Raw genomic sequence first — 27,115 nt, 5'->3', positions numbered from 1 at the left:
TTATTGATAACCAGAGAGCAACCCTTCCTATAAAGTGGCCAAGAACTTGGCTGAGTTCAGTTCATGTACTAGTGCTTCGTGGTAAGTAGAACTTGTGAACAATGAAAGAAGAAAGAGAGAGAGAGAATCTTCCATCTGCTGGTTCACTCCCTAAATGACCACAACAGCCAGGGCTGGGTCAGGCCAAAGCCAGGAGCCAGGGACTCCATCTGGATCTCCCACACGAGTGCAGGGGCCCAAGTACTAGGGTCATCCTCCACTGCTTTCCCAGATGCATTAGTATGGAGCTGGATGGGAAGTGGAGCAGCCAGGGCTTGAACCAGGGCTCATATAGGATGCTGGCATCACAGGTGACACCTTAACCTGCTGTGCCACAACACCAGGCCCCAACTTCCCTAGATTCCAAAGGATGCCTGTAAGAACCTCAGAGCCCAGGCTGAGACCCTCCACAGAGGCAGGGCCACTAAACAGTCCCCCACTAAGGCAATGCCCAGTGGAGCCACGGAGTGGAGCTGCCCCTAAGACCTCAGACCAGCCCCCAGTGTGCACGTCCAGCCCACAGAAAGCCATGGGTACATGGCCCAGGCCCAGAACCATCGCAGAAGAGAAGCTAACACAGAGATCTGTCAAGGGACACAGCCACAAGCTCGGTAGATATAGAGGCAGGACCCCTGCCCCATGGGCCCAGAGGGCAGAGCCTCAAGTTGAAGATGATCCATCGCCAAGGCATATGGTTTTGGACTTGCTTGGGTCTGGTTACCCTTTCTTTCTTACCTATTTCTCCCTTTAGGAATGGTAAGATCTGCCCTAAGCCTATCCCGCTGTTGTATTTTGGACATCCATGTTTGATTTCACGTGACATATCTGGAAGCTCCCAACATGTGTCAGATTCACAAGCAGAGAGCAGCTTGCCTTAGCGTGAATCATACCTCGAGTCTCACCCACGTCTGACTGAGAGGAGACGTTGGACAGACTCTGAGATCCTAACCCGGAAGGTGACAGCATGAGGTGGCCAGGGCCCGCTGGGGGTGATTAGGTCATGAGGGTGGAGTCCTTACACAAGAGGCCTCAGAGGGCTGCCTTGCCCCTCCACCGTGTAAGGACACAGCAAGAGGAGCTGGGATCTCACCAGACACCACACCTGCCGGTGCCTTCACTGTGAACATCCCAGCCCCCAGAATTGCGAGAAACACATTTTTTTATGGTTTTCCAAGAACCTACTTCATGACATTTTGTTACAGCATCCTGAAAGGCCCACGGCCATCTCCCAAAGGATGCCCCCCTCCCCACTGTCACTACAAAGCCTCTGGCTGTGGCTGAGCCACAACAGGGCAGGAACCTGGGCTCCACCGACCTCAGGGCACAGAGCGCCCCCCACCCACAGCCCACCCTGGCCTGGGCCATGGTTCGGGGTTGTCTGAATCCTGTTACCAACACACCTTCCTTAGGGACACAGAGTCCAGGGAGTAGAAAAGTGACATGTCCAATGTCAAGAGTATGCTCCAGGGACAGAACCAGCGTTTGCCCACCACAATCTCGGACGGGAGGGTAGGCAGCCATGACCACACACTGCAGACCTGGGCAGCACCAATTTCCAAAAAAACTTTATTTATTGTTTCAAGTGGCAAAATGTCATTGGTGTCTGTGAGGCACCTGGCAGGACGAGGGGAGACCCAGGGTGGGCCTGGGGCAGTGCTCCACCCATTACAAAAATCAAAGGCTTTTATAAAAAATGCTATAAACTGGTATCAAAAGAAAACCCAAGGGAGGCCGGAGGAGGAAGCAGAGACAGGGGAGGGAAGACAGCGAGGGAAGGACCAAAACCTTCGACCACTAGTGACGGAATCCAGGCAGGGGCAAAGGGGAGGGCATGGGGCAGGCGAAGTTGGGCAGGTGATACAAAGTGCATAAATGTGCCTCCCCAGACGCTCCTCAGAGGTGGAGGGGGACAGAGGCTGCAGCCTGGGGCATGGTGGGGCTCCAGCCGTCTCCTCACCCAGGGACCCCACAGGAGCGGGCACTGCCTGAGACTGCCAGATGGTAGCGCCTGCAGCAGGGAGGGAGGAGAAGAGGTCAGTCAGGCAGACTGGGGCAGCTTCTGCTGCTTCCTCTCCCCGGCACCCACCCTGGCTCCCCTCCTCGAGCCCATCTGTGAGCGAGGTCCCCACTGAGACCTTGAGCCTGGTGAGTGCCCCCACAGGTCCCAGACCAGAAAAGGTGGCTGTCCCTGCTCAGATGAGCCACAGGCATGGGGGACCGTCCTTGAGCCCGGGGGGTCAGGGTGGGATGGATGACCCCTCATCTTCCATCTCAGGCCAGACAACAGCCTGCCCTGGGGATAAAACCTGGGGAGCCAATGGCCGTACTCAGTGCCGAGAGGTTGGCATCCCCACCTGTTCCCGGTCTTGCATGGCTATAAGTGGGCACAGGGTCTCTCCCGTGTCCTCCAGGGCAGGCCCTGCTCACACCTGAACCCCAGCCTGGATCCACGCCCAGGACCTGCCCTCACCTTAGTGACTTCTCAGACCTTCTTCTTCTTCAGCTTCAGGGCTTGCAGCCAGTTGGGCGAGGATCCTTCCGACCTACAAGGCAGGGGGTGGAAGACAAACTTCGGGAAAAGGGAACAACACAAGGAGATGTGGCAGGGATGGAACCACCCCCGCTCCGTCTCCCAACCAGAAGAGCGGCCGGGGGCCTGGAACTCCACCACTGACTCGTACAGTGAACCTGGGACATGCACCCTCCTCCCTCGGGCTCAGTTCTGCACTTCTGTGAAGTGCGCTTTCCCTTTGCAAACAAATTCTCTAAGGTCAGCGGTGCCTGGAGCTGTGGTCACCTACCCTGAGGATTTCTCTGGCTTGGGAGGTAACACAAGGGGCTTCCCCAGCCCTGGGACCTTGCAGGACTTGGAGCGCTGCACTGCAGACTCCTTCTGGCTGGACTTGCTCTCCACCGGCTCCCCCTCTTCTGCTGAGCGGTTCCGGGGCCGCAGCTTGGCCTGAGAAACAAGTCCGGGTGCAGACAGGTGTAAAAGGGACAGGCAGGAGGTCTCACGGAGCGCCACGCAGTCCCCAGGACCACGCACTGACTCCTCTGCAGTCTGTTTACCCCAGTGCCCTTAGAGGTGAGCTCCCCTGGGAGCTGAGCCAGGACACAGTAGGTCCTCAGAAACATACCGCCGGGTTGCATTCAGACAAGCTGGACCGGTCACTTCCCATTCCTATGCATTTGCTCATCGGTTCCCTCTGTCTGCAATGCCTCCAACTGCCCCAGGACCCACAGCCAACGGCTGTCCTACCTCAAGGCTGAGGGCAGGTGCTTTCCTGAGACCCTCCCAAGCCACCCTCCCTCCCCCTCACACCCACCCTCAGGAAGTAAACTCCTCCCTCTCTGGAGAGGCCCAGCCCTTATCTATGCCTACCCTGGTGACTCCTAAACTTCCCCCTTCACCCAAGCTAGTTATGAGCATGGCTCAAGTCCACTACTACTCCTGAGGTTCCTGGACCAGAACACACTGTGTTCTCCTTCCATCCCACTTAGCACACAGCACAGGGTCCACCAGGGCCCGAAGGGATCTCCTGAGGCCCTCACTGGAGAGCAGAATGGAGAGGCATGGGAAATGGGTGATGAGTAGAAGGATGGGTAGCAGAAAGGCTGGATGCAAGGTGGTCAGCTGGTCCAGGGGCTGCACGTGTCTGCTGAATGATCCGATGATACCTTCAGGGCTGACGGGCTCAGGCCAGGAAAGAGGTTGACTTTCAGCCCCTTGGTGCCCAAGGACATCCGTGTCCGGCGGCTCTGAGGCTCCTCCACGACCTCCTCGTCTGAAGATGGCACCCGAGCAGCTCGTGGCTCTGCACAGGCCCGGGAGGGAGGAGGTGAGTGCAGGCAGCATCGCTAGATGTCCACCCTCACCTCCCACCCTGCCAACCCGGGCCCAGTTAACCCCAACATCAACGGAAACACCACCAAAGAAGACATTGCCCCTACCCGTGGAGTCCTGGAACAGCCGTGCATCCGACTCTGCCGCCTCCGACAGGCCCAGGGTACCCCCTGGCCGGATGGCTGGGGCTCGGTGGCCACGCTTGCGTCCTAGGTTGGCACGGCTCCGGTACATGGCACTGTCAAGGACCTCAGTATCCTGCTTAGGACAATGGTGACACCCTGCCATCCCTGCGCCATGGCCTTGCCCCACCCACAGGAGCGCCCCCAACAGCTGCAGGTGGAGCTTCCTTTTCCCAGGACCCCACCACCACCACCAGCCTTCTTCCCAGGCTGAGGCTCCTCTGGGAAACTCCATCAACGGGGCTTTGGCGCCATCCGCCACGCCCCTGCACCGCCAGCAGCCCACCCGCAGCCCACCCGCAGCCCTGGGCTCACCCTCCACTGACCTCAATAAAGGAGAAGTCCTGGCTGGGAGTGCTGGGGGGAGGCCCTTGCGGAGGGCGCCAAGGGCTCAGGGCTGGCCCCTGCTCGCCCTGCCTGGCCCCTGCCGGGCCCCAGCTGCCATCCACCTCTTCCACCCGGCTGGCTTCACCATCAGGCTGGGGTCTCCAGGCGGGCAAAGGCTCCCCTTGGTCAGCACTCGCTGCGGCTCCTTCATCCTCCAACAGGTCCCTGTGGCCCGAAGCAGTTGACTCCCTACGGGCCCCAGCCTTGGAGCTGCCAGATGCCAGCATGTCCTCCAGCAGGTCCTGGGAGCCGGAGGGCGGGGAACGGGCCAGGCACCCACTGGGGCTGCAAGGGGGATGGACAGAGAACAAGGTCACCCATGAGGCCCACCTCCCCAGCCTCCTGAGCCCACTTCACAGGAGTCATCTGCTCCTGCCCCAGCCTCTCCCTCCCTCTCCTGCCCAGACTCCTGTGGCAAGGACAGGGTCAGGGCCTTGAGCAGCACAGCACACGGGGGGAAGGAGGGCTGGGCCGGCCTGGGGGGTTCAAAGTCCCAGTCTGCCACATACTAGAGATGGAGCTTGCCTTATCTGAATGCTTGGGACCAGAAGTGCTCCGTATTCCAGGTTTTTCCCAGATTTTGTAATATCTGCATACACGTGAGATACTCTGGGGACAGGACCCAAGTCTAAACAGGAAACTTGGGGCCGGTGTTGCAGCCTAGCATGGGTTAAGCCACCGCCTGTGACACCGGCATCCTACTTGGGTGCTGGTTTGAGACCCGGATGTTCTACTTCTAATCCAGCTCCCTGCTGGTGCACCTGGGAAAGCAGCAGAGAATGTCCAAATGCTTGGGTCTCTGCACCTGCATGGGAGACCCAGAGGAAGCTCTGGATTCCTGGCTTTTGGTCTGGCACAGCCCCAGCCATTGCAGCCATTTGGGGAGTGAGTCAGAGGATGGAAGAGCGCTCGCTCTCTCTCGCTCTCTCTCTCTCTGTAACTCTGCCTTTCAAATAAATAAATCTTAAAAAAAAAAAAAATACACACCCACACACACACAAAGTTCATTTGTATTTATGTACACCTTACACACATAGACTGGACACAATGTTATATAAAACATTTAGTGCACCTACATTCCATGCTATCAAAGTGCTCCCTCCCAGGGGTATCTGCTGGGGCTGTAACGCTCCTTGGGATGGGCCAGGTGCTGGCCTGCCTGCCTGCCTGTTCAACTCTGGTCATCTTCAGCCCCATGCCCCCGCCATGCCACAGCCCTTTGCTCCCAATGTCTCAGAGCCACCTGGAAGGGCAGCACACTCCCGGCCCACACTGAGTGCTGTCTGAACAAGCTGCCCTCGCCTGGCAAGCTTTCCCCACATACCCAGATATCCTCTCACTGGTTCTCCCCTCATTTCAAGTTCAGGTCCTGCCTCCATGCCCCCAGCCTGCCCTGCCCCCGGCCACTGTGGGCCTTCTCAGCCTTACAGCATGGGCTCCGCCTGTGCCAGCGCCTACTTCTGCCACTCTGTCACCACGGCCTGTCTGGGAACTCCTCAAGGGCAAAGTCAGGGCCTTTTTCTCCTTTTTGCCTCTATGCCCCCAGCACCTGGCCCTGTGCCTGGCCAGGAGCCGGACCAAGCAAATGTTTGCAGAGTGAAAGAGACACTGGGTCACCTTGGACCTGGACGCAGCTCAGGCATCTTCTGCCTGCTGCTCCTGCAAAGCAAAGCACGGCACAGACACACTCTCATCGGCACCTGCTTGATGTCCAGCTGCCACTCCCGAAACCATGAACGTGCTGCACCCACACCTCTGGCAGGGAGGGGGCGTGCTGGCACCCACGGCTCCGCAAAGAGCCACGCCCGACACACTCACACCGCGCACTCAAGTGTGGGAAAGGCTGGCAGGGCAGTGCCCGGAAGCCAGGACGCCGAATTCCCAGCGGGATTGGCGGGGGAGGAGAGTGAGGCAGGTGAGTCAATGTGGAACAGGAAGAGGGGGCAGGGAGAGGGAGAACGTGTCAGTCTGTCCTTCCACAAGCTGCTGACAGTTGGAATTAAAGCAGGCGGGGGTGGGGGGCGGGAGGGAGGGAGGGAGGCAGCAGCGCAGCAAGGCAGCGGCAGGGACAGCGGCCCTGGCTGGGGGCCAAAGCCAACCCACCCTGACGGGCAGCTTAAAGTCAGGGAGGCTTGGGAAGGGCGAGGGCACTCCACCCCGGCCTAAAGCGGCCAGGCCCAGAGGCTCTCCCTGGGGTGGGGCGAGGAGGCCGAGGGCAGGCCCTGCAGCTAAGGGGATGTGAAACGTCCCAGGGAGGGTAGGAAGATCCACTCCCAGGTCTAGAACTACTTTCAAGCCACCTGGGCAGAGGCCAGTGGCAGGAGCTTGGAGGGCTCTGGGGGCAAGGAGGTGGGGTGGAGGCACAGGGAGGGAGGGTGGAGGGTAGGAGAGTCCTAGGGAATGCAGCGTGCACCCCTCCCAACCCCCCACTTCTGCCCAGCCGCACCCTCCATGGCACTCAGGTCACCCCCACCCCCTGCCAGGGCCCAGAACACCCACACCCTGATGCCCTTCTGGCAGGGACACAGGAAAAGCGGAGTGGTTAGGAAGTGGGTGCTGAGCCCCAGCACTCAGAACAGACCTGGCTCTGTCCCCTACCATGGGCAGGAGGTGAGGGGAGAGGGGCTGCGCCACACTGAGCCTCGGAATCCTCACCTGTAAAGTGAGGCTAATGAAAGGACCTCAACTTCTGCTGCGGGTGCTGGCAGAACACACACCTAGCACATGTCAGTGCCTGGCAAATACATCACATTATCAGGGTCGTCATCATCTTCCTCACCACAGGTGCCCAGCCTGAGAGGCGGTCTCAGCCAGACCTCAGCTGCCCCACCCACAAAATGGGGGAACTGGGCTCAGTGATCTCTAAGGGTCCTCTTGGACGCTGTGAAGACCCCAAAAATGGCCTCTGCATCTCTGGGGCCCAGGCAAGGGGCAGGAGACCAGGGAGAGAGGACAGTGCACCAGCTCTGGGGGGTTGGAGGGGGCAGGAGCACCACTCCAACCAGGACGAGGCAGCCCCAGACCCAGAGGTCTCCCAACCTTCTCCCCACCCCCACCCCCACCCACCTCCATGCCGTCTCTCACAGCTGTGCCAGAGAGTGGTACAGCCAATGACTACCATTAAGGACACCCCTGTCCAACATGAGGAACAATGACAAGAAATGTCCCCCAGGGCGTGCTCTATGGACACCTCACATCCAAATTTGCAAATGTTTTGCAAATTTGGGCATCGACTGTTCTTCCAGGCTGGTTTATCAGGACACTCTTAGCTCGCCTGGTACTAGGATCAAAGTACTCCCAATTTACAGATAGGGGAACCGGAGGCCCTGAGAGGAGAAGGACCTTGACTTAGGTCACAGAGCTGGTGAAAGACTCAGGATCCAAACCTGGCAGGCAGGCCCAAAGCCAGGCCACCAGGAGCCAACCTCAAGGACTTCTCATTAGAAAGGGAACCTCCAGGACTCGCAAGAGCAACCTTCCACAATGCGGACTCTTCCAAGACTCTGTGCTCAGAACACTAAGTCCCTGGCCGTTTGTTAAACAGGCTTGGGCCGGCGCCGCGGCTCACTAGGCTAATCCTCCGCCTAGCGGCGCCGGCACACCGGGTTCTAGTCCCGGTCGGGGCACCGGATTCTGTCCCGGTTGCCCCTCTTCCAGGCCAGCTCTCTGCTGTGGCCAGGGAGTGTAGTGGAGGATGGCCCAGGTGCTTGGGCCCTGCACCCCATGGGAGACCAGGAAAAGCACCTGGCTCCTGGCTCCTGCCATCGGATCAGCGCGGTGCGCCGGCCGCAGCGCGCCAGCCGCGGCGGCCATTGGAGAGTGAACCAACGGCAAAGGAAGACCTTTCTCTCTGTCTCTCTCTCTCACTGTCCACTCTGCCTGTCAAAAAAAAAAAAAAAAAAAAAAAAAAAAAAAAAAAAAAAACAGGCTTGGGAAAGACTGCAGCCCTTGTCCCAAGGTACAAACACCGAGGCCAGCGTGGCCAGAGCGGACTGTGTTTTGCAAACGCGCTCACAGCCTGGGATTCTTGAGAACACATTTCGGAAAAGGCGGCCTGCCGATGCCGAAAGGCAAACAAGCCCCTCAAAGGCAACTGCTTCCTCTCAGCTTTGGAGGGGGCACGTTTTCAGTGGCAATGCAGTGAGGCTAGCCCGAGTGACATCGCAGCTAAGCCCTGGATTCAGGTCATGTCAACACCGGCCAGGTTACAGGCACGCAGCTGGGAAAACCTGAGCACACCAAGGTTGGAGGGACACAAAAGCTCAGACAGCAGCACGTGTCTCTGCTGCCCTGCTCTCCTGCCACTCACCCATTGCCTCTGCAATCACCACCCACACTCCCACCCACCTGCTGGCAGCCTCCTCCCTCTGTCCTTCTGTTTCAATCAAGTGCCACCCGACTTGTCCCAGTCAAGGGACAGGCAGAGAGTGGTAGGCCCCGCTCCTGGGTAGTCTAACAGTCCAGACCACGGGAACCACACCTGAAGGCAGTGAACATGAGTCTCCATGAGCTGCCGCGGACTCTGACCCACACGGGTCACCCTGCCTCCCGGAACAGGATCAAAATCCCTTTCCTATCTCACAGGGCAGCCCTGGAGGACAGAGAGCAAGATGCACAGCTGAGCACCAGGGTGTACAGAGTTCTGAGAGGCCCAGGAAGAGAACTGGGAGCAGCCACGCCACGCCTGCACCGGCCCCTGCACCAGCAACGGCTCAGCTGGGACCCTGGACTTCCTGGGTCTAACCATTCAAAAGGAGGCTCAGGGGGTCTGGCAGCTCCTCCAGGATCCCTCCTGATGCCTGGTCCTGTGCACCTGCACCCCTCTCCCTGAGGGCCTCATCACAGCCTCCTTCCAGGGATGTGGGTCCCTTGCTCAACCCCTGCTGGGTACATTGCTGGTCCCATGCTCTGTCCACTTTCAACTCTCCCTCCTTTTTTCTCCACCCTAAACGGTGTCTCCCAACCCTCCAGTCTTCCAAGGAATCTCTCTTGTCCTTGTTCTCTGCCCCCTACCCTCGGTGCCCCCTGCCTGGGCCCAGTGTGAAGTTCCCACTCCAGGGCTGGAAATGCTGCCTTCTACCCACTAAAGAGAACAAAGCCAGATCTCAATGGATGGGAATGTCTGAAATGGATGCAACCAACAGCCAGACTGTGGCTGGCCTGGAAACCACCAGTTGAACCTTTGGAAAGTTCCCTATCAGTACCTTGGTTTACGGAGGCCAAGGTCACAAGGCCGGGAGCCAGGTCCCAACACCCTTCAGGCGCTCTTCCTGGCTCTATGACATGAGTAGGCCAGAAGCCCAAAGCGCTTAACCCCTCAGAACCAGGGAGCACCACCATGCACTCCACCCTGGGCTGCCGGTGACCCAGACGGAAAACACGTGGGCTCCTCCTCCCCTTGCCTACGAGAGTATCCATGCCGCAGCCCCTGAAGTTCCAGGGAAAGCAAGGCTGGGCAACAGCACCAGAGTGGCCGCGGGCGGAGCCCAACAGAAACCAAGCACACAATGCAAAACCGCCAAGAAAGACCCAAGCACGGGCTGCGAAAAAGTAAACACCTCACCGTCACCTGTCGGTGTCACATTTCAAAAACAGAACTGAATATTGACAGTCCAAAGTGTCTGCATTTCCCAAACACTCCAAGTCCATGGGAAAAGCTGCTTCTCGGCCCCATCAAAGAGGTCCAGCTTGTTTGGACAGCTCCGACGCCTCCCCCCACCCTCCCACCCCCATCTCACCATGCGGCTCCCTTACCTGGCTCCAAAGCTGGGGGCTTCTCCTGTCTCCATCCTGGGGTCTTCAGGGTGAGTCTCCGAGGAAGGTGAGGTGTTGTCTTCCCACTGGGTCTCTGACCCGCTTGTCTCACCAACCCCCAGCTCCCGGGTCTCCAAGGCATCGCTGGCCTCCAGGTCAAGGGCCAAGCCACCATTGCTCCTGAGGCCCGGCTCTGGGCCTGGGCCCACCTCTCCTACCCCATGCTCCCTGGCTTCACTGGGGGCCCCGGAGAGCTCCACGTTCCGAAGCCCCAAGTCCTGGGCCCAGTCTATCTGGCCCACTCCACACCCCCGAGCACTCCCAGACTCCAGGGCACAGGGCACGTCCAGGTTCCTCAGGCCCAGGCTGTTGCCCCAGTCCATCTGGCCCACCCCAAGCTCCCTGGGCTCTCCAGGGCTGCAGCCAGCTCCCGGGACCATGTTTCTAAGCCCGAGGTCAGGCGTCCAGTCTGCCTGTCCCACTCCACGCTCGCGAGCTTTCAAGAAGTCTTCGGCTTCCACACCTGACCAGTCAGTCTGCCCTACACCGCTCTCTCTGGCTTGGCCGTGGCCTCCCAGTTCTCCTACCCCAGCCACATCTCTGCTCCTCACCCCCACGTCGGAGGTCCAGTCCTTCTCCCCAGCTCCAGTGCCCCTGGGCTCTGCAGACCCTACAGTCTCAAAACTGCCGGCCAGGTCCACGTCTCGCAAGTGCAGGTTGTCTGACCAGCCCATCTGTCCCAAAGCACTCTCCCTGGCCTCACCCGAGCCCTCAGAACCCACACAGCTGGACACGTCCAAGTTCCTGAGACCCAGCTGGTCAGTCCAGTCCATGGGCCCGGCTGTGGTCTTCCCAGAAGGCCCAGGGTGAGTCTCTCCCATCTTGCTGGAAGGGCTCAGGCCGGCACCGCTCACTCTGTCATTGCCGATGATGCCGAACTGATGGCCCCTCTCAGCGGCCTCGGCGCAGAAGTCCCTGCTCCAGGCTTGCTGCCCGGGGCTAAACGCTGCCTCCAGCTGGGGGGCAACACCGAGGCTGAACTCATCGGCCCAGCCTCGCTTCCCCGTCTCCCCATCCTCCAGGGCAGCAGCATCGGGGCCCTGGCCCCCTGCCTGCTCTCTCCCCTGCAGCCTTCCAACCTCCTGGCTGGTGTCGCTGCCTTGCCAGCTGCTCTGGTCTCTCTGTGCTTGTGTCCCACCGTCCTGCAACTGAGGGGTGCTGAGGCTGAACAGGCCCCCCGACTCTCTCTCTTCTGGCCGGCCTGAATCCCTGCTGGACTCTCCACTGGGCAGCTTCTTCTCAAACTCCTCATCTTGCTGCTGGGCTTCCTCGGCACTGAACCCCGAGCTCAGGGTTCTTGCTGCAAAGCCTGTGTCCTGGGTGCCCAGGGCCCTGGAGCTGCTCCCGCTGCTGTAGTCCTGCAGCCAAGTGCTCTGCCCGAACTCCTGGTCCGGCTGCGCGGCAGCCCGGCTGCCATAGGAGCCGAGCAGGGAATCTCTCTTCTGGAACTCGCGGTCCTGCTCCCCAGCACCCTGACTGCTGTAGCTGCGGAGGCGGTCCTCCCTGCCTCCTTCCTGCTCGTCTGCCTCCTGGCTGGCGTAAGGGCCCAGAGAATCCCTCTTCCCGAACTCCCAGTCCTGAAGGCTTGCGTCCCGACTGCTGTAAGTACCCAGCGAGTCTCTCTTCCCGAACTCCTGGTCCTGGAGCTCGGCATCCCGGCTGGAGTAAGTGCCCTGCGAATCCTTCCTTCTGAACTCCCAGTCCTGAACGTCCGCCTCCTGGCTCTGCGGGCTGCTCGGCTGGGCTGGCTTTCCAAAGGCCCGGTCCTGGGCTGTGAAGCCCCCTGGGGCAGACGCCTCACTCCCATCCTGGCTGCTGGTGACTTCCATCTCCTCCAGGCTGATGCCACCGCACCTGCTGGCCCACTCCCTGGCACGCCCTTCCCCCGCTCCTTGCCCATACTTGCTGCTCCAGTCCCTCTCTCCAAGGCCTGGGTTTCCTCCAGGGCTCGAACTCCCCAGGCCATAGTCCTGAGAAGCATCTTGGGACCAGCTGGAAGTACTGAAGCCGGTGGGATGTGGGTCTGCAGCAATCCCAAATTCACTCTGCAGATCTTTCTGGGCCCAGCCGAGGAGTCCCTGGGAAGGGGGAGGGCGGGGGGAAGAAGAATCAATGCTTAGAGTCAGCTGGGGTGGAAGTCAATCCGGACCGGAAGCTGGAGCTGCCTCGTGCATGAGAGCCCTGCTCTGGTAACAGAACGCCTGGGTTTGGGTGCCAGCTGTGTGACCTTGAGCAAATGACTTCACCTCTCTGAGCTTCAGGGTCTTCATCCCCAGGCTGGCGTAATTCCTACTGCACCAGGCTGCTGTGATGGGGTTAAGCGAGATCATGGAAACCAAGTACTCAGTGAAGTGCCTGGCGTACAATGGGCACTCAATCGATGGTCCCATGGTCATGTTTACAGCCCTTGGGCAACACTTGGCCAAAGGCCAGGAGAAATTCTGCCTGGAGGAGTGGTCTCTGCATAGGAGCAGGGGAAGGGAGCACACTTTCAACTGTCAAGCCTCAAAGCCCCTCCCCAACCTCTACTGCAAGGCAAGGCCTCAACACCAGCGAGTGAGGACCCAGGCCCCTCTTCCCTACAGCAAATGCCCTCCCCCCAGAAGACCTCTGGGCCCTCACTTTCCCCGGGGAAGACAGGAGAGGCAGCCGCTGGCACGGGGCTCCCCATCCCCCCAACACACACACACCTGGCTCTGACTCACCCCTGTGGGCTTGCGAGGCGGGGGCTCAGGGGCGCGGAGCCGGCCGGCCTCATCTCGAAGAGCTGCGTTGGCCAGCAGGCGCTCCAGGACAGACATGCTGGCCTCCCCGTCCCCAGGCCGGGACATGGCCCCCGCCCCCAGATCAGCCTGGGGCTGCTGGGTGCGGCAGGCACCGACACAGGGCTGGGCTGCTCCCTCAGTTCCCTAGCCCAGACCTGTCCGACAGCTCTGGCTCTCGCTGGCCCTGGCCCCACTCCCTCCGCTCGGCTCCACTCCGCTCCCTCCAGGAGCAGCTGCGGCTCTGGCAGCCCCGCCCAGAAGCCCGTTGAGTCACCCACATCCCGGGACAGACACACCCACTGCAAGAGTCAGCTTGGCCTTAACCCCTTCCTGCTCCTCTTCTGCCCACCCCAGAAGCCCCTAGGCTCCTCCCTTTCTCCCTTTAGCCCTGCCCCTTCCAGCCTAGGCCAGGCTTGAATAGATTTCAAAAGACCTGGGATCCTGGCCCTTAAATTCAGAGGCAGCCAGGTAGGAGAAAGGGCACTGGCTTGGGAACTGGTGTCCTGGCCCAGGTCCAGTGACCACCTTGCTGGATAATTCCACACAAGGCTCTGCCTACTCTGGGCTTCGGCTGCCAGTCTACACAGCAGGCCTTAAGATCAATAATAGTAACATCAATGAATACTTACTAAAGCACTTATGATGAGCCCAGCGGGATCCTCAGTACTTCATACATCATAACTCTTTTCACCCTCACCATCACCCTCTGAGCCACAACTCACCTGCTATCCCCATTTTACAGATGCGGAAACTGAGGCAGAGGGCAAAAAAGCAACCTAGTCAAGGTACTGGACAAAGAAATAGCAGAGCCAAGTGACAAAGCTATACCATCAGGTTCCAGAGCCCACACTCAGAATGGCTACGCTGTCTGGCCTTGCAGAACATTCCTGGTAATGATGGAAGGGACACTTAGGCCATGCATTGTACCAAGCGCCCTTCCCATCTCATGTGACCTGCAGTACAAGTCTCAGGGGCAAACGCTACTGTCATGAACAGACTCTGAAGCTTGGAGGTTAAGGTACACTCCCAAGACTGCTGGCATCAGGACTTGCACTCACTCTAAATCCTACACACAGTCTTGTACAACTCTGCCAGCTTCACCACATCACAGGGCTAAGGGTGCAGGTCCAGAGCTGCCCCGCTCCCAACTCTATCCCAAGGCCCCACCTCCCCATGCCCCTGCCCTCACCTCAGAGCGGGTACTCTGTGACTGGACATCCTTTGGCTCCGCTCCAGCTCCCCGCCTCGTGCTGCCGGCACTGGGTGGTGGGGAAGCCAGGAGGTCATCTAGCCAGCGAGAGCCGCCTTCAGGACCTGTGGGCTCCGGCGACACTCGACAGGGGTCTGGTGCCTCTGTCCTGGGTTGCGTGGTCTCAGCCCGGGCCAAGCTCAGGGTCTCCTCCTCGGCAGGCATCGCATGCCCAGGGTCAGGGACATCAGCAAAGAGGACACAGGGCTGGTCAGGGGGTGCTGACTGCTGCTGCCCCAGGACCGGCTCCAGCACGGGCAGGGCTTCCTCTCTGGTGGCCAGGGGGAGGGGGCACTCCTGTCCAGCCACAGGCTCCCGCTCCTCATAGCGCTCCTCTGCCTGCAGCAAGGGTGATTCAGGGGAGCCCCTGCTTGGGGGTAGGGGCTCCGGGGGAGCAGCTGGGGACTGAGGGTGACTCTCCCCATCGCCCTTTGGAGGTGGGGAGATGCCTGGATCCTCCCCCTGAACCCAGGAACTAGGCCTTCCCGAGCCCCCTGGAGCTGACCCGGCCCCTGGACCCTGTTGGGTTGCCCCTGCCTCCCTGCTGGGTGCAGCCCAGGTGCCAGCCTCTGCAGCCTCAGCGGCCTCACTGGCTTCGGTGATCGGGGAGGGGGGTGGGGAGTCCAGCCGCCACACCCCCAGGCCCGAGGGCCGTGTGGGGAATGTCCACTCAAAGGACTGCGACAGGCTCCAGTTGGACTCTGTCCCACTCCCAAAGGGACGATCCAGAGCCGACTGGCTCCCCTGGCCTTGGGGCAGGGCAGCCAGCGAGCCCCCCAGCTTCTCCTGGTCCTGGCCGCCACCGGATGGCCGGAGCACCCCCTCAGAGAATCTGCGCTGGGCTAGGCTAACAGGGCGGGGGTCTGGGTCAGCCCTGGCCGCTACCTCCTCCCCACACGGGAAAGTCCGAGTGATATCCACCAACTCACTCCCCTCAACAGGGGGCTGGAGCGAGATGGGTGGGGGCTGTTCCACTCCGTGGCACCCTGAGACACCCTCAAGGGGAGGGCTGCTGGGTGCAGGGGCCTCTGGGACATGCTCATTAGGGAGTCCCGGGCTAGGGCCATGCCAGGGGCCCTCATTAGGGAGGGCTGCCCTCGGGGAGGCCGGGGTTGCAGGGAGGCAGGGGGAAGCGTGGGGAGCTGCAGGACTCTGGGCTTCTGGCAGCAGAGCATGGCAGGGGGAGCCCTCGTTGTGGGGAGGAAGGCGAGGAGACCCGGGGGCAGAGGCTGGGGAAGAGAGGTCCAGGCTGGCAGAGCCTCCGGGCTCTGATGCAGGGCCTGGACTTGAGGGATCCCAGGGCTTGGAAACCTGCAAGAGAAAGGTCAAGAGCCATCATTCCCCTCTCCGCTGGGTCGGGGAGGCCCCTCCAACCCCATAGAAACCCCAGGCCAGCTCCTCCCTGGGCCTCTCACTCCCCAGATGGGAGGAGGAAACTAGAGCTCAGGATAGTGGGAAGAGACCCTGGAGCTGGCCCAGGGAGGGCTTCGCAAACTTCCTGGGGTCCTGGAGCCATCCTGTGGGTCTTGTCCCAGGAAGGGCTCCTGGCTCTGTTCACTGAGGGTCACTGACACTATTTCAGGAGGCTGGAGCCACCCCTCGCCCACCCAACCCAAAGTGCATCTAAGGATCCCCTAGCAGGCCATGGTAACGGGTCAAGAACACTTGCTTTATAAAAGCAAAAAGGGGAACCGGGACTCTGACCATCTGGGCGTGCAGGAGTGGGAGGACCGGAAGCCCAGCACAGCTCCAGGGAAGCACCCAGGAGTAGTGACTCCCCCAACTCCCCCCGACTCCCCCTGTGCGTCCCTAGGACCCAGTGCTGCCCAAGCAAAGGAGGAAGGCCATGGACTTGGCAAAGGGAGCTGGGGAGCCAGGGAAAGTGCCCAGCATGGCGCCACCCAGCACTGCTCCTATAAGCTGTAAGCCCTCGCTCTGGATGGCGACCACTGGTCTCTTGAGCCTGCAGCAGCCTCCCTGTCTGTACCACGGGGCTGATAACAACAACATCCACGCGACCTGGACAGGCCAGGACTGTGTCAGATTCACGCACACAGCCCTTGGGGTATACAGAGGACAACAGCTGCTGCGGAAGGAAGACACTGGCGGGAGGAAGGCAGCAGAGGGGGTCCCAAGGCCTGGCACGTTTCACTCCTCTGCTCTGCCAGTCCCCAGACAATGAAGTGAGTCTGGCTCCCTCTGACCTTTGCCCTCCCCAGAGGTCAAGCTCCCCTGGCTTCTGTCTCTGATGCATTTTTTTTTCTGCACCAGCGCCTCCTAGGCCTGGACAGAGACAAAGGTCTGACTTGCTTCTCAAGGCCCCTCCTGTTCCTGCCACCCTCCCTCTTCTCTACAATATTCTAGTTCCAAAGCTGACGGCCTTAAACTGCACCCACAGCCCTTTCCCGCTGCAGCCCCCTCCACCCTCCTCTTCCTCCAGTGTTGCTGCTTTAATCCACAGCCAGAGTCAAACCTTCCAACATCCTGGCTCCCTGTGCTCTGACCTCCTCTTCCTCAGTCCCCAGTGATTCTGGGGCCTTCCTCCTCCAAGGCCACAGACCTCGTCCTTACCAATATCTGCAGCCCCTCCACAATGCCACCTTTGTGGGTCCTGCTCACCTGTCCCTACTCCTCTCTGTTCCGCTCACTCTTGTTTGCTTTTGTTTTAAAGATGTATTTATTTGCCTGAAAGGGTGGCAGAGAGAGGCAGATACAGAGATGGATCTTCCCTCTTCCAGTTTACTCCCCACATCATGGCCAAAAGCCAGGTCTGAGCCAGGCTGAAGCCAGGAGCCAGGGACTCCAATTGGGTCTCCCATGTGGATGGCAGGAACTCAGGAATTTGGGCCACAGTGCACTGCCTCCCAGGCACATTAGTGGGACGGTAGACCAGAAGTGCAAAGTAGCCCAAACTCCAACCCGGAAGTCAGACATGGGATATAGGCATCCTATGCAGTGGCTCAACCAGCTGTGCCACAACGCCAGCCCTCAGCTCCTCTCCTTCTTGAACTCCTCTGGGAAGCACGGCCCACGAAGCCTACCTCCCCCTCATCTTTCCCACTTCCTTCCTCACTTTTCTTCTTACCACCTCTTACACACCCCCAACTCCCTCGTTCCCTTCCCCACGTTGTTCAGACAGTTTAAACCGTTCTCCACCAAGCCTGGCCCCTCCTGAGCAGCTGGATGTGGCTGCAGAAAAGCACCCAGCCTTGACCTCTCTTGAAATTCACCACTCACTCCAACTGGTGCGGAGCTGCCCAGGATCCTAACGCAGTCCCCCTTCCATCTGCTCCCCGAGGCTCCCAGGCACTGCCTCCGCATCTCTCCTCCAACTCCAGCACCTCCTCCCCAACCTCTCTGTGTCCTCTCCAAGAACTCAGAGGCCATCAGCAGAGAACCCTAGTGTCCTGTGCCCACATCCACCTGCCACCTGCCGGTGAGCCCAGTGTTCTGCCTCCCCTCCCACCGCAGGGCACTGTCCTTGCTCTTGGCGAAGGCCAACCCCTCCTCTCTCTGTTGCATCACTGACTTTTCCCTTGCTACTGGACTCTTTCCATCAGCACACCAACTGCTCTCATTTCTTCTGCCTTCAGAATACAAAATCAGAACAATCACTCTTGACCCCAGCTCTCTTGAGCCACCACTGTTTGCTCGCGAGCGTGGTCTATAGGCATTTTTTGTAGTTTCTCTGTCCCATTCTTTTGAGCCCAGTCCAAACAGGCTTTTTCCTTTATCTTTCCACCTACCTACCTGTTCCTGTCAAGGTCACTGTGAACCTCCCAGAAGCCACATCCAGTTCTCAGTGCTCACCCTAGATGACCTGGCAGCGGCACCTGACGGCACACAGGACGGCATCCTCCTCCAGGGCCACAGGCTGCCCTAGCTCGACAGGCCTCCCCTCCCGCCCAGGCCCTCTGGCTATGCCACAGGCCTCTTACCTCCTGCACCTTCATCTGTTCCCTTGGTGACCTCAGCCAGTCTGAACCACAGTCTTACACTGCCAAGTTCTCAGCTTTTCTCCCTAACTCACGTCCCCCTGAGTGCCAGCCCTGGCTCTCCAACTGCCCACTCCGTGTTTCCACAGGGATATCTAAAAGGCATCTTGGGGCACATATCTGGCCCCATAATTGAGATGCTTGGATCCCATATCAGAGTGCCCTGGGTTTGAGTCCTGGCTCCACTCCCAATTGCAGCTTCCTGCTAACACAGCAGGTGACGGCTCAGGTAATTAGGTCCCTGCCACCCATACGGGAGACTTGGATTGAGTTCCCAGCTTCAGCCGGGACCAATCTCACCACCGTGGGTATTTGGGAAGTGAACCAGCAGGTGGGGAAGAGCTCTATATGTAATTGATTAACTGAATATACGTTAATTTAAAAAAACAAAAGGTCGGCATTGTGGTGCAGCGGGTCAAGCCACAGCTTGGAGTGCCCACATCCCATACTGGAGTGCTCCGTGTCCAATCCAGCTTCTTGCTGATGCATCCTGAGAGGCAGCACATGCTAGTTTGGGCCCCTGTCACCTACACGAGAGAGCCAGACAGAGTCCCTGGCCCCTGACTTTGTCCTGGCCCAGCCCTAGCCATGGTGGGCATTTGGGAGACAAAAAAAGACACAGCAGATGGAAGATTTCTCTCTCTGACCCTCTTTCTCTGTCACGCTGCCTTCCAAGCAGATGAAAATAAACAAACATTTTTTTAAAAAGCATCTCAAACTCAACAAATCCAGAGCAAACGCTTCCTGTCTTCCCAATCCTTCCCCACCCCCACCCCCCCGCTCCTCCCAGAAGCCCCCATCTCAGTAAACAGCTGCCTCATCCTCCAAGCTGCTCAGCCCATACCCTGGAGTCGCCCATGGCTCGGCTCTCTCTCTCTCTCTCTCTCTCTCTGCTGGTATCAATCTACCTGAAGGCCCCGCCCACCTCACCTTTGCATTCTCTCCAGAATTTACTACTTCTCAGCTCCACACAGGGTCCAAGCCTTCACCGTCCACCACCAGGATTATCCCAAGAACCCCCTCCCTGGTCTCTGCTGCTGCCCCTTCCTCCTGACAGCCAGCTCTTCTTAGCCCAGCAGGCAAAGTGACCTTCCATCCAAGTCAGCAGCGCGACACTCCTCAGCTCCACCCACCTGAGATTTCTTCTCCTCACTCAAGCCAACGGCCCACAGGGACAGAAGCCTGCGGGCTCCGTGTCATCCAACCCCATCACCGCCGAGTCCTCCGCCTCTCTCCCTGCGATCCCGAGCTCCCGGATTCAGAGCTCTCTGGATCGCACGTGCAATGCGTTCTGCCACGAATGCTGTTCCCCACACATGCACATGGCTCATACCTTCTTTGCAAGGAGGGCTTCCCCGGCTACCTGGTCCCAGCACCCTCTCCCCTTGAAGCTTTCGCACTTGTGTGACACACTACATATCTGCTGGGCTTACAGAGACGCTGGGCTGTGTGACCGCCTCCCAAGGTGCGCTCCCTGAGGGCAGGGAAGGTACATGCTTCATTCTCTGCCGTTTCCCCAGCACCTGGCTCATAGCAGTTGCCCAGTAAGTATTTGCTGGAATGACAACTACAGGGAGTCTAGTCCCCAACACAGGGTAGAGGGGATGGTGGCGTCTGGTTTGCAGGGGCATTGAGCAAGAAGGGCCACAGTTTACGGTGTTTCCTCGGGCAAGGAGGCACTGAGCGGGAACAGAGGGGAGGTAAACCAGGAACTCCGAAGAGAAAGACTTCTCCCTCTTCCAAACCCAGAGAGGGCACTGGAAGCAGATACTTCAGCCCTGCCTTGGCCTGAGTAAGTCACTCAGTCGTTGTGAGCTCTGGCACTGTCACCTGTCACTTGGGACTAGCCAGAGCTACTGTGAGGATTAAGTTGGTCAGCACACAGTAGGTGCTTAATCAGTGCCAGTGGGCTCGGGCACTCTGATTACTGTTTATAGCAAACAGCCTAACAGCATGAGCCACATGTAGCCCCCTCAGTGATCCCGAGCACTGGCCTGGGGTCCTGGAGCCAGTCACTAGGCCAAGTCACTCCCTCCGTGTCCCCATGTGAGCTACAGGAAAGTGGACCAGAGGTTCTCAGTGACCCTTCCAGCTCTAAAACACTGTGGTCCTGACTCATCGTCGCAGGTAACTCACGTCAGCAGCTGGCTCAGAGCTGGCCAGCTTAGCCAGGTCCCCGTTGATGGCCACGGCAGAAGTGGGGCTCCTGTGAGGGAGAGAGACAGGAAATGGAAGCACCAATGTGAAAGGCTGTCTCAGTATGCAGCGAGGTCACACCCCCAGGCACTTACTCCTGAGCCCTGCCTGGCACCACGAGGGGCGGGCAAGGGGCGAGGGGCGGGAAGACTGTCCAGCTTCCACTCAGCAAGCATCCCAGGGGACAGCGCTAATCCCCAACCTGCACCTAACAGGTTAAACCGCCCAGCTCCTGCAGGAAAAGCGTCCCATATACCCAGAAGATAAAGCCTCCTTCCTTTACCCCGGAAGGGTTAAAGTTCTCCTCTAGCCCAGGAGACTGCAGCTGGTCCCAACTGTCCTGCCAATATTCCTTGGGAGATTGGGGGTGGGAGGGAGGCTGGGGGGGAAGTAGGGGAGAGGCTTTCCAAGGCTGAAGTTGTTCCTCTTAAGCTCCACGTGGAGAGAGGAAGGGGCAGAGAAGGGAGAGCAGAACCCAGCCTGACAACCTCACAGCGCCCTGGTCTACGTCTCCAGGTGAAAGATGGGCAGGGCTGGACAGCAGGGCAGGGCAGGGCAGGGGCCTTCGGCTTCCACACAGCCAGACCACAGTAGCCCTGGCCTTCACAGCAATGCAAAGCAGAAAAGAGTCCCTGGGCCCAGCCCAGCCTGCAGCTGACTCTGCCTGCCCAGAGGGCCTTGTGCAGCTGATCGCTCCTGAGATTCCTGAGCCTCCTCCAGCGACCTGTGCCCCCACCCCCACCCGCAGGGGTACCTCCTAGCCAGTCTTCCTCTGCTCCAGTGCAAAGGGGAAATGGATCATATGCAATATGCAAATGTATCCAACCAGGTGTCATCTCTGTGCAGGAAAGAGCTGGGCCAGCATCACCATGTGCTCCTGTCTTCTGTCTTCCATAGAGCCCTCCTCAGGGGGCTCTGCCCCACTGGTCCACACACACACATACACACACACACACACACACACACACCTGCACCCCAAACCTGACACTCTGCACACAGGAGGGGCCTGGCAATCAGACCTGAATGCAAACCCCCTTTCTGCTTCTTACTTGCTGAGGGACTGAGCCTTTGTCTCCCCATCTCTAAAATGGATCTAACATTCCCTTCACCAAACAGGATTCAAGGAGGCAAGGTTTGCTGCCCAGTTCTCAGTATATAGAAAGTAAACTGGGCCGGCACTGCGGCATAGTGGGTGAAGCCGCCGCCTGCAGTGCCAGCATCCCATATGAGCCACGGTTCACGTTCTGGCTGCTCCACTTCCTATCCAGCTCCCTGTTGATGAGTGAGCCTGGGAAAGCAGTAGAGAATGGCCCAAAAGTTTGGGCCCCTGCACCCAGGTGGGAGACCCAGAAGAAGCTCCTGGCTCCTGGTTTCGGTCTGGCCTCGCTCCAGCCACTGCGGCCATTTGGGCAGTGAACTAGCAGATGGAAGATCTCTCTCCTTCTCTGTATCTCTGTAACTCTACCTTTCGAATAAAATAAATAAATATTTTAAAAAATAGCAAGCAAAAAAGAAAGTACACTTCTATCCTGTGTGATCGAACACTCTGCGATACACATGCATCCGTTCTGTAAAGAGAATGACAATGTTTGTTTCAAAAGCACACAGCAATGACAACGCCATCTACCAAGGCAGGGCTTTGTGACTTAGACCAGGTCTGTCCATATTCACAGCACACAACCAGCCTCAAGATGAAAGTCATGGCCCCAAACAGGGCCACCCACTTGGCCCTTGGCCCTCAGAGCCCTCCAAGCTACAACAAAATATATAGCAGGACGCCCCACCCCGTGCCTCACCTCTCCTCGGGGGTCTTGCTGTGTTCTTCCTGGCACTCTACAGGAGTCTTTGCCAACCCCTCCTGGGGACAATCTCTGGCCAGGCTCCTGCTGTCTTCCTCCTTGGGACCAGCAGCCACACCGTAGGTCCTGAGGCCATACCGTGAGCTACCATCGTGGTTAAAGGTGAGGCGGGAGCCCCAGAGGCGGTCGGGGCTGGCAGGCACCTCCTTCCGGGGCTGCTCCATCTTGGCCAGGATCTCTTCCACCGTGGTGGCCGCAAAGCGCTCTGAGGCTGGACGGAAGGGGGCAGGGGCCTTGCGCACGCCCCCTGGGGCGGCACAGCGAGCTGGGGGCGTCAGAGGAGGCAGCTCCTCTTTCCCAGCCTCTTCTTTCCCAGGCTCTGGGGTGGCTTCTCCTCCAACAGAGGTCTCGGTCGTAGGCCTCGGTGCAAAGGGAAGGGGACGCTTGCTGCCCCCATAGGGCTGGGGTCCCGCCAACATGTTCATCTTCCGGGCAGAAGGTAGCTCAGCCAGGGGACCCCGGGGGGGACGAGGCCCTACAGGCACCAGGAGGCTGGGCTTAGCAGGCAGGGCTGGCTTGGCAGGCAGAGCCCGGGGTTTAGGCTTCACAGGGGGTTTGGCCCGAGGGTCACCTACAAAAGGAAAGAGGAGTGGGTGTGGGGGGCTGTCAGAAGAACCAAGAAGCAGAACTTCTTGTGTTTCTTGTTCCACCTCATCTCCCACCCTCCAATTTCAGAATGCTCACGCCTGTGTAGGCACAAGTCAAATGCCACCTCTTCCATGAAGGCTTCCTTGATTTTCCACACACATTCCAGAAACATCTTCTCCCTTCTCCAAACTCCCAAAGTTATTTCACCAGTTCCCCTTTTAAACTAAAGCTATGTAAGGGCCCTGCTGGCACCTCACTTCCCCTTGCACCCTACTTTGTACCCAGCACATGCTCTAATCAAACACATGAATGAATGAGCCAATAAACAAATATCTCCCGCCACACCAGTCGCCCACTGTCTTCCCATGGAGCCCTCTCCCCGCTGCATCCCCCACAGTAAACTCACCCCAACTCTGTTTCTTCATCCTGCCTTCCAGCTACCCCCGCCTCCAGCACACACCCAGGCCACCTCCCCACTGTCATCCGGTGTGTGACCAAGGAATGCAAACTTACTATTGACCTAAGCCAAACAAAAGTAAATCTGCTACAGCGGGGGAAAAAAACTCAAAACCAAGACCAGAAATCTTCCTTCTATATAAGGCATTCCAATGCCAGATAAACAGCATCGCAATCACTCCGGGTCACAGCCCTTCTAGTGGAACCCTCGATCACCCGCTCAGCTGGCTAAGAGTCTAGAGACATGGAGGCAGGAGCCTGGGTGGGTGCACTCCAGGCCTCCCTCTGGGTCTCAGGGGTCCCCTCTCCCGGCCGCAGCCCCTGCCCCCACCTGCAAAACACACAGCTGGACCCACATCACCCCCATGGGTCCTGTCTGCCCTTAGAGGTGCTAGAGCCGGGCCGAGGGCCTTCCCACCCTATCCCGCACTTCCTAGTACTGCGGCCCTGCCTCGCAGCTACCTCAACACACTTCAACTCAGCTACCCCCCAGGATGGAATGGGGGTGCAGCCTGCGCCCTTCCCACCCTGCTCTCAGCCACCGGCTCCACCCTGCACCCATGGGTACCTGGCTCGGAGCCAGCGGGCAGCAGCTCCTCCTCCGGCTCCCGGGGCGGTGGGGAAGCCATGGCTGTGCTTTCCCTGAGAGTAGACACTTTCATCACATGCGGCAGATCCTGCTTGAGAAATAGGAAGCAGAGCGCGTGAGCGGCGCTGGCTGGAGGCTCGGGAAGAGACAGCGGGAGAGAGCTGGGTGTGGGCAGCGGGCTTAGCCCAGGGGTCTCCTACTTCCACAGAGGCGGAGTGTGGGACAGGAAGAGGGAACTTCAGGAGGGGGCTGGGGAGGTCAGGCCAGGTCCCCAGCAGGCGTGTCCTCAACTCTTCCCACATCCTCTCCAGCTCTGCTCTCCTAACCCCAAAGTCCTGGAGCTTTAGGGACTACCAGCTCCCCGAGACACCCCCACTTACAGCTCCCAGGGAGGCCCCCCTGCTTGGGCCAGGAGCCCCTTGTAAGGAATCTACTGCAGACAGAGCAAGAAGAGTGCAGTCTGAAGCCTCTCCGTGAATCACCTCCAGGGAGACGGGAAAAACCCGCTCCTCCCCAACCTGGGGCTCCGCCCCTCGGCATGCCTCCCCCTTCCCGCTCTCCCTGCCTCCCTCCCTCCAGCAGCTGGGAGTGGTTCCCTCTCCCCCCTCTCTCCCCATTCTCCTTCCACATCCCTGCCCGGCTCTCCCCCCACCCCTCCTTGGAGCTGTCTCATCCAAACACGGAAAAATAAGGAATAAAAAAAGTAAACATCTGGAACACATTTTTTTTTCTTTAATTTCTCAATCGCTTTGGCTTCAGCTTGGAATTTGATGAGGTAAAGCCAGGGCCTAGTCCTGTTGCCATAGCAATGGCCTCCCACTGGATTTCCAGAGCCTCGCCAAGAGGAAGGAGGAGCCGGCCCAGGCCTGGGCTGGGAGAACGGGACAGGGCTTGAGAACATCCGGGGGGGGGGGGGGGGGGGGGTGCTGGGGGAAAACTCCCTGGGGTTTCCCCTTCCAGGACTGTCAGGGTGGGACAGCCAGAGCCTGTGGGAAGGGGGTAGGTGGGCAGTCCCCATAGGCTAGGACCGGCCTGAAGGGGTTCTGAGGGGGGCATCAGCAGGCCAATCAAGTGACGCGGCCCCATGGTAAAGCCACACAGGTGAGCCTCCACGTGCGATATCTCAGGACTCCAATCTGGGTGGGTCAGGTGGGTCTGCCACTTCCTTAGCTGGGCAACTTCTCCAGACCTCAACTTCCTGGTCTGAGAAGTGGGGTTACAGAGGCTATCCGGAGGCTTCGGGGAGATGATGCCTGGAAGCTGCTTCACACAATGCTCAGCACATTAGTGTCCAATAAACGCTGGCCAGTATTCCTGGGATTCCGTTCAGGGCCACCAATGAGCTAACATCCCTGGCAACCACCTCCTCCTCTCCCCCCAAGGCCAGGCTGCCTGCATTCCAAGGCCATTCTTTCACTCTCCAGGCCCCAGTCCTGTCACCTGGGTTGCACACACCTCCTCAGTTCCCATCCCGGCTCCGGAGGCACCCTCCCACCCACAAGACACCCCCCACCCCACACCAGGCTCTCCAGCCTGCCACTCTGGTTCCAAAGAAAGGGGGATGTCACCTATCACCTGCCAGGTACAGAGCGGGCGAGGGCCACACAAGGCTCTCCAACATGCACCTGGCACCACCTTCCTTACCTGCTCCAGGTAGTCCAGAAAAACAGCACCAATTCCCCAAAAACAGGTGCCTAACCTTTGCAAACCTGTCCCCTTCACCCTCCCACCCCCGACTCTGCCGCGGCCCCAGCTGGTTGCAAAGACACAAGAGAGTGCAAAGACAGCAGAGATACTCAACCCGTTGGTCAGGCAACCAGCACGGAGGCCTGCCCACTGTGGGCGAGTAACTGCAGCGCCAAGCCAAGTGTGCAGTGCGCGCACGGGGAGGGGGTGAGCACATGATAGAAAAAATAAATTAAAAAACACAAGACTGCTTCCTTGTCCTTGAACGTCATTAAAAGGGACAGGGTGTGAGTGGGTGGAAACGCAGAGGAACCGGCCCAGAACCGAAAAGCGCTTTCACCTGGGGTCCCTGATGAGCCCCTCGGCAGGATGAGAGGCTGTGGCCATGAAGGTGGGCTCAGAGCCCCACCCCCCCACCCCATTAGGGAGGTGGCCGCAGCAACTCAGAGGCCCCGGCCAGGAGCCCCAGTGACCAAGGCGGTGGCCAGATGCGGCAGCAGCTCGCAGCACTTCCAGCCCGCAGGAGTTCGCGGGAGACAGGCGATCGCCAGCAAGGCTGGGAAGGGGCCAGGCGGCTCCGGGCTCGCGTAGGGGGGCGCAGGCCGGGGCGTCCCTGTGGACCCTAGAACCTCCTCCAGGCGGGTCCGGGGCCAGAGAGGTCGGCAGGGACAGCGTGCAAACTGCAGGAAGAGGGAGGGCCAGCGGGAAGACAGAACAGCCCGGGGCAAGGGGCTGTCTGGAGGGGCCCGGTGGGGAGCTCCGGACACAGAGCGGACGGCGGCCGCCGAGGAGGAGGAGGAGGAGGAGGAGGAGGAGGAGGAGGAGGGTGGAGGAGGAGGGTGGAGGAGGAGGGGGCGACGCCGGCAGCAGCGGTGGACCTGCGCGCGGGACGAGAAGCAGCAGGCGAGCAGACGGTGGCCCGGCTACGTGGGGGCGGACTGGGGTGGCTGGGGGCGTGCCGAGGGAGCCGGAGGAGGGGACGGCGCGGGCCCGGGGGACGGGGAGGCGGGGGTCCCTCCAGCCGCTCCGCCCGCCCCCAGCCCCGCCCCAAGCCCTCGCCCCCTCCCCCCTTTCTTCTGGCTCCGCCAGCACGAGCTCCAGACCTGCGCCCCCCACGCCCGCGCACACGCGCCAGCGCCCCCTCCCCCCCGCCCCAGCGCCCCCAGCCCCTGCAAACTTTCCTAGTCACGATCCCCCCCCACACCCACCACCACCACCACCGCAACCCGAGGTCCTGGTTGGAACGCGCCCACTCCTCCCATGCCCCTTCCCCGCCCCACCGCGGACCCCGCCTCCTCCTTGGCCCTCCCGCCCGCCGGGCCCCGCGCACTCACGCGCTCTCCCGGGATCCGGCTCCGCTCAGCCGGCGCCCCGACGCCAGTCCCCGCCGCCACTGCCGCCGCCGCCGCCGCTGCCGCCGTCACCGCGGGACCGAGCCAGTGCGAGCCCCGGCGGGGGCCCCGCCC

At 59.7% G+C, this 27,115-nt stretch overlaps 1 protein-coding gene and 1 long non-coding RNA gene across 6 annotated transcripts; one reads left to right on the top strand and one right to left on the bottom strand.

The window, feature by feature from the left end:
* Window positions 1-1,588: 1,588 nt before the first annotated feature.
* Window positions 1,589-27,094, bottom strand: TNKS1BP1 (tankyrase 1 binding protein 1). Of its 5 annotated transcripts, none has more exons than XM_051854015.2 (12): window positions 26,984-27,094; window positions 23,943-24,051; window positions 22,268-22,901; window positions 20,412-20,481; window positions 14,221-15,591; window positions 10,207-12,344; window positions 4,392-4,737; window positions 3,991-4,141; window positions 3,718-3,854; window positions 2,841-2,998; window positions 2,510-2,582; window positions 1,589-2,047 (listed from the first exon to the last, which is right to left on the bottom strand). In XM_051854015.2, the coding sequence occupies exons 2-11, from the start codon at window positions 24,034-24,036 to the stop codon at window positions 2,522-2,524; spliced, it is 5,160 nt and encodes a 1,719-aa protein (XP_051709975.2). In that variant the 5' UTR covers window positions 24,037-24,051; window positions 26,984-27,094; the 3' UTR covers window positions 1,589-2,047; window positions 2,510-2,521. The 5 variants fall into 5 exon arrangements, with proteins under 5 accessions (XP_051709975.2, XP_051709980.2, XP_051709966.2 ...); XM_051854020.2 differs by having other exon boundaries at window positions 23,943-24,054; window positions 26,984-27,067; XM_051854006.2 differs by lacking the exon at window positions 26,984-27,094 and adding an exon at window positions 24,344-24,480.
* On the top strand, window positions 7,862-8,649 carry LOC138848939 (uncharacterized). The gene is made up of 2 exons (XR_011387152.1): window positions 7,862-7,996; window positions 8,380-8,649. It is a non-coding gene; the product is annotated as an uncharacterized lncRNA (long non-coding RNA).
* Window positions 27,095-27,115: the final 21 nt, after the last annotated feature.

Source organism: Oryctolagus cuniculus, chromosome 1, assembly GCF_964237555.1.
Source record: "Oryctolagus cuniculus chromosome 1, mOryCun1.1, whole genome shotgun sequence".
Classification (NCBI taxonomy): domain Eukaryota; kingdom Metazoa; phylum Chordata; class Mammalia; order Lagomorpha; family Leporidae; genus Oryctolagus; species Oryctolagus cuniculus.
The sequence above is the reverse complement of the archived record's forward strand: the minus strand, read 5'-3'. Positions and strand labels throughout refer to the sequence as shown.